Genomic DNA, 12,279 nt, shown 5'->3' with positions numbered 1-12,279 from the left:
TGGTAATTTTGGTATGTTTCTCTCTGATAATAATATTTGTGATATTTCAAATTTATTTAGTACGAAGAATCTTTTTTTTTTTTTGATAGGTGTAAAGATGTTTCCTCCACAATGCGCTAACGTTGTTTTTTGTCTCTTTAACGATAAACGGATATGGTCCCAGCTCCACCCAATGATGTTTACTTCTCTATGTTCCGGTGGAGCAAATGACGTCATACCTGTTTCCTCCTCCACCCCCACGACCTGCCAAGAGACAGTAGGGACACGCACGTCGTCCTAGGGAGAGACATCACCTGTGCGCCTATAACAAGTGAACGTTCCTACTTCTCCTTCATTAAGACGGTGCTGCTACTGAACCCAGGTAGGTGTGGCGTTGTTGACAGATAGATGTTCCTTCAGCTGTACAAATCTCTCGTATGACCCAGTCTGGATTACTAGGTACAGGCATGGAAATCCTAGTTCTAGAACGATCTAATATCGCTAGAAAAGGTGCAACACAGAACGACTAAGATGATTCTGGAACTATTGTATGTCATCTGGATTATCCAAGTAGGCCTTAGGACTAACAACCCTTCAGACAAGGCACATCCTGAAAGAGATTTAAAACGTGAACTCGGAACATTTCTACGTGATGTCACTTGTCACGCAACACCAACACGAGAGGACATAACTACAACATCGTCAAGTTATCATGCAGAATTAATATAAGGAAATACTCAAATATTTTTCACAGAGAGGGTGGTAGACTTATGGAACGGTCAACAACAGCACTGGGCTTCAAAATAGACCTTGACAAAAAAACCAAGAACAATGGAGGGATCTTACACTCCTTCTCTTGGTATGGCCAACTCTAGGGGATGGCCATTAGTTAAATAATGTAGATGAATAGATAGAGAGAGAGATTAGGTTAAGTAAAGTTAGGTTAAAATCAGTTACATTATGTTATGTTAGATAAGGTAAGTGGCAGGGAGCAGTGGCCGAGTTGATGCAGCACTCGCCTCCTGTTCTGAGGGTCGCTAGTTCGATCCCGGGGTACCCTAATGCCACCCAGCTGTGAATGGATACCTGACTTTACAGTAGAGGCAGTGAATGCGATCAAGTGTAGTGCCGACCTCGCTACTGCAGCTAACAGACACATGGAACACAACTATATTTACTTATGCTTGTAATAAAGTCAATTGTTGTAAAGGCGTTAACTTATGATTATTGTAGTAGTAAGAACACTAAGTGATTCTCTTTTTATCTATCTGCCCTGCCCCCCTCCCCCTCTCTTTACCTAACTATCCATATATCTACAGCATCTCTCTCTCTCTCTCAGTTCATCGCTTCCTCCCAAAGGTCATCTTGACAATGTAGCTAATTCATCTTCTTCTCCCAGGATGATGGCGGTTCGGTCGTTCTTCGTCCTATTCCTGGCAACGAGAGGCGCCAGCCACAACATCTACACAGAGAATTCTTCAACGTTAACTGGCAACTCTTCCTCCCAGTTCGGCTACAGTGTCGCCTTCTGGGAGACCAACAACAAAATGAAGTGAGGAAATGAGTCTTACAGAGAGAGAGAGAACAAAATGAAGTGAGGAAATGAGTCTTACAGAGAGAGAGAGAACAAAATGAAGTGAGAATATAAGTCTTCACACACACACCACCATAATCACACCTCGCTCTCTCCTTCGTCAGGTTGGTCGTGGCAGCCCCCATGGAGGACAATGGGCTTGGCGGTGACGGTGAACATGGTTATGGTCTGATTATCCCAGGTGAAGTGTACCTGTTCGACCCCCATAATGAGTTTACCATCTGTTGCCAAGGTGATACCAAACTGGAGCCACTCTATGACCCAGGCTGTGAGTATCTGTCTGTCTGTCTGTCTGTCTATCTGTCTGTCTATCTGTCTGTCTGTCTGTCTATCTCAGTGAAGGCTTATCCCTGGAAGCTACTGAATAACCAGATGTAAACATAGAGAAGAACGCACAAAGAGAGACAGGACCTTAACTAACTAGCACCTGTACCTTCCTCCTGACAGCTGATAAGAAGGACCTCAGGACGTATGGTAAAGGAGGCTATTACTTTGGTCTCGGGTCAACTGTGGTCACCGGGTCATCTGCTAACGCTCCTCTCCTGGTAGGTCGAGTGTGTGTGTGTGTGTGAGTGAATGTAATACAGAGTGTGTGGGTGGGTAGAGTGTGTGTGTGAGAAAGACAGTGAGTGTGTGTGGGAAAGACAGTAAGTGTGTGTGTGTGAAAAAGAGAGGGAGTGTATGTATGTGTGTGTGTGAGTTTAGAATTAATTTTTAGAGCAAATGATGGAAACATTGAGGGAAGTTTCCGGCCACTGTTTTCAATTCTATCTATCTATCTGTATTTATCTATATCTCTCTCCATTTATATCTATCTCTCTCCATTTATCTCTATCTCTCATGTGTAGATGTGCGCTCCACGATCTTCATACTATAAGCAGAGAGGAGGTGACCGCACAGTCATACCAGAAGGGGAATGTTTACTCCTATACGGTAACTCACATAAGCCTCTGCGTCTTAAACCCAAAACAAGTGAGTGTTGTCGCGCTAACCTTACTTAATTTACGTATAAGCAACTAAAAACAAGTATAAACAAGTAAAAACTGAATATATTTGTAATTTCTATTGATTTTTAAATTAATACTTTGTTAATGTTTCAGATAATGTGCGGTATTGTGGCTTCAGCGCTGCGTTTGATAAGGTATTTCAACTTTAATCAGATTCTAACTGTATTTACCTGTATTTATACATGTAAACTGAATTTGGTACTTACTTATAGCTGGATCTGTACCTTTATCTCCATCTTATAGCTGTAATTGTACCTGTAACTGTATTTTCATGTTACAGAACGACACAGTGCTGTACTTAGGTTGTCCCAGCAGAACAGACGATAACCCAGGTAAATATTACATACTTCTCGTCTCTCTTTCTCTTCCTTTCCAACATCTATTATCACCATCTCTCATTCTTCCCAACTTTAAGAACATAAGTATGGAGGAAATTGCAGCTGGTCTATTGCCCCATACTAGGTAATCTCATTTACACCCAACCCCTATCGCTCATATTTCCGTCCAACCTGTGTTTGAAGCTATCCAGCGTATGAGAGTTAATGATAATGTTTGGTAACTTCCTTGTTTACTCTGAGTTCTTTTTTTTTATCATTGCTTTCTCTGCTTTACTTAAATTAGGCTTTGAAATCGTTGTTTTTCTCTTCTGTCTGTCTGTCTGTCTGTCTGTCTCTGTCTGTCTGTGTGTCTGTCTGCCTTTCCTTCTATGGCTATGTCTGTCTTTTTCTCTCTCTCAGACTTGTACATGTAATCTACACTATTCTCTCTCTCTCCCTCACTCACTCTCACTGCTCTCTCTCTCTCCCTCACTCACTCTCACTGCTCTCTCTCTCCCTCACTCACTCTCACTGCTCTCTCTCTCTCTCCCTCACTCACTCTCACTGCTCTCTCTCTCTCTCTCTCACAGGATACTTGTTGAAGTACGACTTGACCTCTATGGACCTTGACCCCCTGGAGAGGAACCTGACGAAGGAGTGTGGGTCAGAGGAACCTTACGACGGCTGGGGCATGACGCAGAAGGACTTTAGGGACGGGGTACTAACATCCTGTAGGGAATCTGGCGAGGTGAGTTGGTTATACTGAGAGAGAGAGAGAGAGAGAGAGATACCCTAACCTAACCTAACCTAACCTAACCCTAATTTGAATCCTCCTTCTACAGGTTGTGGAGTTAGAGACATCACACCAGATCCTGAAGGAGGGTATCGGTGGCATAGGAGAGATGAAGGGCGCGGTGCTGACGGTATGTGACGTAGATGGTGACGGCGTGGGTGAGGTGTTGGTGGGGGCTCCTCTAGGGCGTGTGGCTGCAGGCGGTGGTTACAACGAGACGGGAAAAGTCTTTGTTGTGGGCGTAAAGGTAATGTGTGTGTGTGTGTGTGTGTGTGTGTGTGTGTGTGTGTGTGTGTGTGTGTGGAATTATTATTGTTTGTTTTTTCTTGTTCTTTTTTATGTTGTGTTGTTGTTGTTCTTCACTCTCATTCTCTCCCTCTCACTCTCTCTCTCTCTCTCTCTCTCAGGGCCTCAACATCACACTGAAAGGAGAGAAAGACTTCAGTAGGTTCGGCACCAGTGTAGCCTGTTTGGGCGACCTCAACCTGGACGGCTATCAAGGTATGTAGCCGTCTGACGCGTGCTTCTGTAGCTTGCTGTAGCCTCTAGTAGTCCTCTGTAACTTGCGGTAGCCTTCTTGAGCACCGTGAAGTCCTCTGTAGCTTGCGGTAGCCTTCTTGAGCACCGTGTAGTCCTCTGTAGGTTGCGGTAGCCTTCTTGAGTACCGTGTAGCCCTCTGTAGCTTGTGGTAGCCTTCTTAAGCCTCCTGTAGTTCTCAGTAGCCTTCTCTATCCTCCTGTAGTCCCTGATCGCCTCATGTAGTCCTCTGTATCTTCCTGTAGCCTTCTTTAACCTCCTGTAGTTCTCTGTAGCTTGGTGTAGCTTTCTTTAGCCTCCTGTAGTTATCTGTAGCTTCCTGTAGTTCTCTGTAGCTTCATGTAGCCTTTTTAAGCCTCCTGTAGTCCTCTGAAGCTTTCTGTAGTCCCTGATAGCCTCCTGTAGTTCTCTGTAGCTTCCTGTATTCATAAGTAGATGTTGGTGTTGATCTAAGGTAGGCTAGTGCTGTAGCCTACTGTAGCCATATCGTTATAATACTGGAATACTGCTAAGCCAGACGAACATACGCCAGCATAAGCATTCCTTTCTCTCCCTCTCTCTCCTGACGTAGACGTGGCTGTAGGGGCGCCACAGCACCCTGGAGGAGGCGCTGTATTCGTGTACCTGGGTTCTCTTGCAGGTCTCAATTCAGAACCCTCTCAGGTGAGTTGTATCCCCCCCCCCCTACACCATACTTCTGGAGACAGGTGTTGTACATAACAAATGAATAAGTTGAATATAATTGATAAACAAACTAGTAAATAAATAAATAAACAGATGAATTGATTGATAAGTTGATGTTTCTTAATTGCATATACCTGAAATAGTTAAGTGAGCAGGTAACATCCTCCTACAGGTAATACTACAGCCTCGCCAGGTGGTGGGTGAGTCACAGATGTCACTCTTCGGGTATAGTGTAGCAGGTGGGAAGGACGTGGACAAGAATGGGTATCCTGACCTCCTGGTGGGGGCACCTCTGTCCAACACCGCCCACTTCTTCAGGTAGGTACTGAGGTGTGGAGAGGGTGGGGGGGGAGGGGGGGGTCTCTGGATGCTATTTGAATATACCTGTTTTAATTATCTTTGTTACCTGTCGTGTACACACCTTAAGTCCCTCGGTCTCTAACACTTTGTCACACACACGTAAACTATTTTGTTATAACCATCTTGACTGTCACACACACCTATCTAACCTGTCGCACTTACCTTATTTCATATTTTTGTCGTACTCCACCTACAGGACGGCCCCGGTACTACGACTGCGTGTGTCTGTGTTTGAGTTTAGGAATAACCCCGTGGACCTGAGAGCGAGGACCTGTAATAAGGAAGGTGTAGAGGAGGACAGGAGGGTGTGTTTCTTTCTCTGCGTCACCCTTCAGGTCCAAGACGCCCCACACGGCCTAGATCTGGGTGAGGGTACTTCTGTGTGTCTGGTGCATCTCTGATTATTATTAGTATTTTTGTTTTTATTGTTATCCTCATTTATCTGTGTTTGTCTTTATATCCTATTCACTTCTCTGTCTCTCTCTCTCTCATCCTCAACTACTATTTCATCTCTCTACTTTCATCTTGACCCTTCTGAACCAACCGACCTTTCTTTGACCTCTCCTGTCTTCTGACCCCGATTCACCGTCCTCCAGAGTTGGATGTCAAGGTGGAACTAGATGTTGGCCAGTCGAGGAAAAGGATATTCTTCAAGGAGGACCGTAACACCACCAACACCATCCGCATGATCAACGAGACCCACAACATCACATATGAAGTCTACGCTGAGGTGAGAAAAGAAGATTTCATTTTATTTTAATGACCTAAAATTACTACTTTTTGGGTTTGCATTTTATGGTATTACTACTTTCTTTACTTTTATGTCCTGAAACTACTTTACGACTTGTTACTGCTAGCGTGAGGTACTTGTAATATTATCAGAAACCCATCACTTTATTCTAAAACACCCATCTTGCACACACCTTCTTCTAACGTCCCTTATGTGATATTCTACAGGATCTAGCCACTGAAGAGGAGTTCTTAGCCATCTCGGAGGCCGAACTCTACGTTACAGTCCTTCAGATTCACTCTTGGGGCTCACAGGACCTCTTGCCGGTGTTCAGGAAGGAGTCCCCCACCCCCTATGACTTGAGTAGCACCACATCTGTCAAGTTTACATGTGGGGATGACGTCAGCTCCTGTGTGGCCAAGACCAACCTGCGGCTCTCTCTCGACAAGAAGGAGTAAGTTGAGAGAGAGAGAGAGCGAGAGAGAGAGAGAGAGAGAGAGAGAGAGAGAGAGAGAGAGAGAGAGATCCGTGATTCATAGTGTAATATTTTCACTTTATAAAATATTCTTGTATTTTTTCTTTCTGTCCCTCTCTAACTCTCACCACCCTCAGGATCACCTTTATAATCGGGGAGACGACGGTGCTGGTGAATGCTACTTTATCAGTGGAGAACAACACTGCCTTTGAGCCAGTCCTTCGTGTCGGGGAGGTCTTTGGGATGACCCTACAGGAGTGCCGTGTCCTCGACAGCACTGCCTCCCTCACGTGTATGTCCAACGGCACCTGCGTCACCTCCCCCAAGAGATTCAGCCCAGGGGAACAGGTACAGTACTTAATTAGATCACCTCAAGTCTTCGCCACTTACCTTATTTCACCTGAATATTAACCTAACTTGAAGATTAACCACCCTAACACTAACCTAATCTAACCTAACACTAACCTAACCTAACACTAACCTAACCTAACCTAACCTAACCTAACCTAATCTAACCTAACCTAACTAATCATCCTGTATAAAGGAAGCTTTAAGGGGGCTATCTATCTATCTATCTATCTATCTATCTATCTATCTATCTATCTATCTATCTGTCTGTTCTTCATCTATCTAGCTATATCTATCTACCTACCTACCTCTGCTTTATATAACAAATTCATCCTGAAGCTTAAAACTGGGACCTTAAAACTTAAAACTGGGACCTTAAACTTAAAACTGGGACCTTAAACTTAAAACTGGGACCTTAAACTTAAAACTGGGACCTTAAACTTAAAACTGGAACCTAAAACTTAAAACTGGGACCTTAAACTTAAAACTCTTGATTGACAGTTTCATCTGGCAGTGGTGTTGCAGCCACAGATAGAGGTCCTCCTAAACGCCTCACAGTCAACGGAGAACTTTACCATCAAGGGCGACCTGTCCATGAGAGTGTTTAACGAGGATTTTAACGAGAGCGATAACCTTCCCTCCTACACTCTCCTGCCTAGGGTGGTGCCTTCGTTAAACTTATATGGGTGAGTAGAGAGATAGAGAGAGAAGTAGTGAGTGTGAGGGAGTGAGAGATAGAGAGAGAAGTAGAGAAAGTGAGTGTGAGTGAGTGAGTGATAAATGGAGAGAAAGGTAGAGAGAGAGATTTATATATTGGTAGAAAGGGAGAGAGAGATAGAGTGAATGAGAGACAGAGAGAGAGAGTAGACAAAATCTTTCTAGAAATTCCTCTTATAAACTTTAAAGAGAGTCATCTAAAATATCTGTGTGTCCCCTACAGTGAAAGCCAGCCGGAGTCACTTACAGTCAACGGCAGCAACAGTACACCTATGGCTAAGAACGTCACTTCTCACCACTTCTTCCCTCACGAGTACAGGTAAGCCGTGACGAGAGAGAGTGAGTGTGTGTGTGTGTGTGTGCGTGAGTGAGAGAGAGTGAGTGAGTGAGTGTGCGTGCGTGAGAGAGAGAGAGAGGGAGACCTATCTATCAAATATTATTTTTTCTCCAAATAACTTTTACACTTACACACGTTTCTCTCACCTTACCCACAGCCCAGAGAAGATGGGTGAGATAATCAACCATACATACGTCTTAACCAACCGCGGCCTCACTCAGCTCATCCACACCCAGGTAGAGGAGGAGTCACAATAACACAGTTTACCCTTAAATTCAGGTTAACAGAGAATGGATATATGTTAAGCGGTGACTATGACATATTTAGTAAATCCTTTATGGTGAGATTATCCCATCCTTAAACCATCATTCCCGAAATCCTATGTCCTTTAAATCTTCTCGGTCATCTCTTAAGCATCCTGACATCCTTCTTCCGCTCCTTCAGATCAATATATCCTGGCCAGTGAGAAATAGGACGGATGGGAAGCAGTTCTCCCTCCTGCAGGACCTCCCGGTGTTGGAGGTGCCTCTCGGAACATCTTACCAGTGCTACAATGTCACCCAGGAGCAGGACTATGAGTCGGGCATGTCAACGGAGAGTCCTGTAGGATCTGGCAACGAATCAGGAGGAAGAGGAGAGGAACAGATTGTGTCCTGCAGGAATTTCGAATGTTGGACTTACAGGTGAGATATTTTTATCATTATTATTTATTATTATTGCCATCATCATCGTCATCATCATCATCATCATCATTATTATTATTATTATTATTATTATTATTATTATTATTATTATTACTGCTGCGATAATTACATTTGAAAATACTGATAAAATTAATTAGTTTGTGAATCTCTGAAACTTTTACGTATCTACAGGTGTGAGTTGATGAACCTGCCGAGTGAAGGTCAGGTGAAGATCTACCTGTTGGCTGTGATCCTTACTGCCAACCTTCAGGTGAGTGAGAGAGGTGGGGGGGGGTCATCACGGCTCTCTGACTATCTCATAACTCCTCTACTACTTCAAACTATCCCTTAAACATAACTATTTCCCTTCACCTCCCACAGGACACTCATGGGCTGCTGAAGGTGCAATCATCGTGTGGGATCCAGGTGGTGTCCCCTAGGAAGAACTTGGCCTATCTAGATGACAAAAACCAGCTGGTGCAGGAGGTGAAGGTGGCTACACAGCTGGTCCTACTCCGGGAGATGGCCACAGATGGACCTCCTGCCTGGGTGATCATTATGTCTATCCTAGGAGGACTACTGCTGGTGGGGGTGGTCATCGCTGTCCTCTACAAGGTATTTACTAAGTTACCTTCTCACCTGTAGATTAACCTCCCCCTCATCTGACCAGCTTAATGATACTTGCCAGGTTAGGTTAGGTTAATGTTAGGTTAGGTTAATGTTAGGTTAATGTTAGGTTAATGTTAGGTTAGGTTAGGTTAGGTTAATGTTAGGTTGGTGTATGTATGTATGTGTGTCTCATTTCAATTACATCATATTCTTCTTCTTTACATCTGTTTATCACCAATATCCCATCCCTCCTTCTGCTGCCTAAGTTAACAACACCGAGTCTTTACCTCTCACAGCTCGGCTTCTTCAAGAGGAAACGGCTACCCTCACAACCTCTGGGGGAAGATAATGCCACCCACCAGCAGTGACGCCACCCCTCACAACCTCTGGGGGAAGATAATGCCACCCACCAGCAGTGACGTCACCCTCACAACCTCTGGGGAAGATAATACCCACCACGAGCAGTGACTACCCTCACAACCTCTGGGGGAAGATAATGCCACCCACCAGCAGTGACGCCACCCCTCACAACCTCTGGGGGAAGATAATGCCACCCACCAGCAGTGACGCCACCCCTCACAACCTCTGGGGGAAGATAATGCCACCCCTTCACCATCAGACATGTACATACGTTTGTCCAACCAACAGTGAGAAACTTTCCTCATCACGTTGTTTTAGTGAGCAGTGCCGCGTGGTCAGGTCAGGGAAGAGTCGATGAATGTAAATGATGTTGATTTATCTGTATATATTATCATTATTATTATTTCATTTGCCAATATTTATTTAGTCATTTATTAATTATTGCTGTAGTTATCATCGTTCGGATTTTGTTATGAAAGGAAATTACGTCAGACATTATGTGTTTATTAACTATGGTGATGTAATGTGAGTGATTAGAATAAAACTTGTGTGTGTTAACCCAAGTTGTTTAAAACTTTATGTGATAATATAATCTGTGACCTAATTTAACCTAACCTAACCAACCTTAACCTAATCTAACCAACCTTAACCTAACCTAACCAGCTTTAACCTAATCTAACCAACATTAACCTAACCTAACCTACAATAGGGATAACTTTGATATGATAACAAATGTCATCTTAAATCAAACAACAAATTTTACCATATACAAATTAATTTCCATCGAGTTATGACAAAAACTTAAACTGTGTCTGTGTGTGTGTGTCTGTGTCTGTGTGTGTGTGTGTGTGTGTGTGTCTGTGTGTCTGTGTGTGTGTGTCTGTGTGTGTGTGTGTGTCTGTGTGTCTGTGTGTGTGTGTCTGTGTGTCTGTGTGTGTGTGTCTGTGTGTCTGTGTGAGTGTCTGTGTGAGTGTCTGTTATGAGGGCCTGGTGTCAGTACCATCATGACCTGACCTGACCTCTTAATTTGTAGGTCACATCGGAGTCATAACAAGGTTGGTACTGTCAAGAGTTAATGTTTTACATGTACCTCATTAGCAGATTTTTACCTGAAGGGCTGAGTTTACCTGTCTCATTGTTTGGGTGTTAAATGTTTGTTGACATAATTGTGAGAAGGAAGTACTGTGCAGGAAGCGAGGAGATAGATGTGCCATGAACAAAACTAATCAATCCCGAGTTCTGTATAGAGTCGTGAATCCTCTATAATGTCCTTCAATTGTGTTCTCATTCCTTTTACTTATACTCTTCGATTTGATTTTGTTTCCATTGTGTGTTTCCCTGTGGATCCTTATCTACTATTGTATTTTTATGTTCCTATCTGTAGGGTTGCCAAACGTCCGTATTTTCCCGGACATGTCCTCCATTTAGGTCTCGAAATCTTCATCCGGAAGGAATTTTTTAAATTCTTCAAAAGTCCGGAATAATTTCAGCTTCCATCATTTTCTCCACGGAAAAAAAAACAGTTTGTGGAAAATTACAAGTGATGAAGAATTTAGTAATCTGCCAACACATAAAAAGTGGACGAGACACTTTGAAAAATCAAAGAACTTTGAATGTCACTCAGAATTGCTAAGAATTGCACAATTCTTCTTTACTATATAATCTCACAATCCAAATGTAGAAAGAGTTTTTTCACTGATGCAAAGTCAATGGACAAAGGAAAGGAACAAATTGAGTGTTGAAACAATGAAAAGCATTCTGACTGTACAGTACAACTTCCGAGAAACACCTTGCAGTGACTTCTACACCTTTCTAAAGAGCAATCAGCCAATACTGAAAAAGATCCGATCTACAGAAAAGTATGAATGGGCACCAAGTCACACACCCAGTGGGGGGAGAAGACTGCAGCTAAACAAGATATTCAGCCTTAAGCAAAGGTAATTTTTTATTTTTAAGATTTCTATACCATGTATGTTGTATATTAGCCTACATTAAAAACACAATGCAATACAGTACACCGATACTGGTATATATATGCTATGTATGTATGTATGTATGTATGTATGTATGTATGTATATGTATGTATGTATGTATGTATGTATGTATGTATGTATGTATGTATCAACACATAAATACCAAAACAGTAAAACAACAGCAAAACACACACAACAACAATTATCCTCACCGTTCTAATAATGCTAGAGTCTTAAGTCTTGTCAAGAGATAATCACACGAGAGTGGAGACATAATTGAATAATGAATATAATTACGAGGGAATGATGACCCCGATAATGAGGTCGAGTGATGGGACACTAATGACCTCTGACCCCGTGAGAGAGAGAGAGCAATATAGATGGATTTATAGATAGATAGATAGATAGACAGATAGACACTTACTAGAGGAGACTTAAGAAATACAGTATAGCGAGAATGTCTGTCTATCTCTCTGTTTCTGTCTCGTACACAAAGCACACTTAGTTATTAATTCTCTCTTTCTCTTGCCTGTCTCTCACTCCTCCATGATGTGTAATGTAATGTGAATGATAATGATGGTGAGATGATGATGGTGATAATTTTAGTAATGAAAGTATTAATAATTGTAATAGTAATAAAAATAAGATTAACGATGCTACTACTACTACTTTGGCAACTTTATCTAATTTATACTTTAAACAGTAAGCTTCATATTTGTTGTAGTTATGTAGATTTAGTTGATAATAGAGTAAATTATATTAATATTGGGATCTG

General features: G+C 42.6%; 1 protein-coding gene across 1 annotated transcript; it reads left to right on the top strand.

Moving 5' to 3' along the window:
- The first annotated feature begins 136 nt into the window (after positions 1-136).
- LOC121856026 (integrin alpha-5-like) lies at positions 137-9,616 on the top strand. The gene is made up of 23 exons (XM_042351287.1): positions 137-361; positions 1,379-1,531; positions 1,678-1,841; positions 2,021-2,118; positions 2,422-2,545; positions 2,674-2,714; positions 2,861-2,912; positions 3,488-3,645; positions 3,740-3,937; positions 4,098-4,191; positions 4,799-4,890; positions 5,084-5,229; positions 5,468-5,637; positions 5,868-6,001; positions 6,229-6,455; positions 6,614-6,824; positions 7,326-7,510; positions 7,765-7,860; positions 8,036-8,114; positions 8,323-8,561; positions 8,754-8,832; positions 8,943-9,176; positions 9,467-9,616. Exons 2-23 carry the CDS (start codon positions 1,380-1,382, stop codon positions 9,536-9,538), a joined length of 3,045 nt encoding a protein of 1,014 aa, XP_042207221.1. The 5' UTR covers positions 137-361; position 1,379; the 3' UTR covers positions 9,539-9,616.
- The last annotated feature ends 2,663 nt before the right edge of the window (positions 9,617-12,279 follow it).

The sequence above is a fragment of the Homarus americanus genome, unplaced genomic scaffold (genome assembly GCF_018991925.1).
Source record: "Homarus americanus isolate GMGI-L3 unplaced genomic scaffold, GMGI_Hamer_2.0 scaffold19117, whole genome shotgun sequence".
Classification (NCBI taxonomy): domain Eukaryota; kingdom Metazoa; phylum Arthropoda; class Malacostraca; order Decapoda; family Nephropidae; genus Homarus; species Homarus americanus.
Note: the sequence above shows the minus strand (reverse complement) of the source record. Positions and strands in the feature narration are given on the sequence as shown.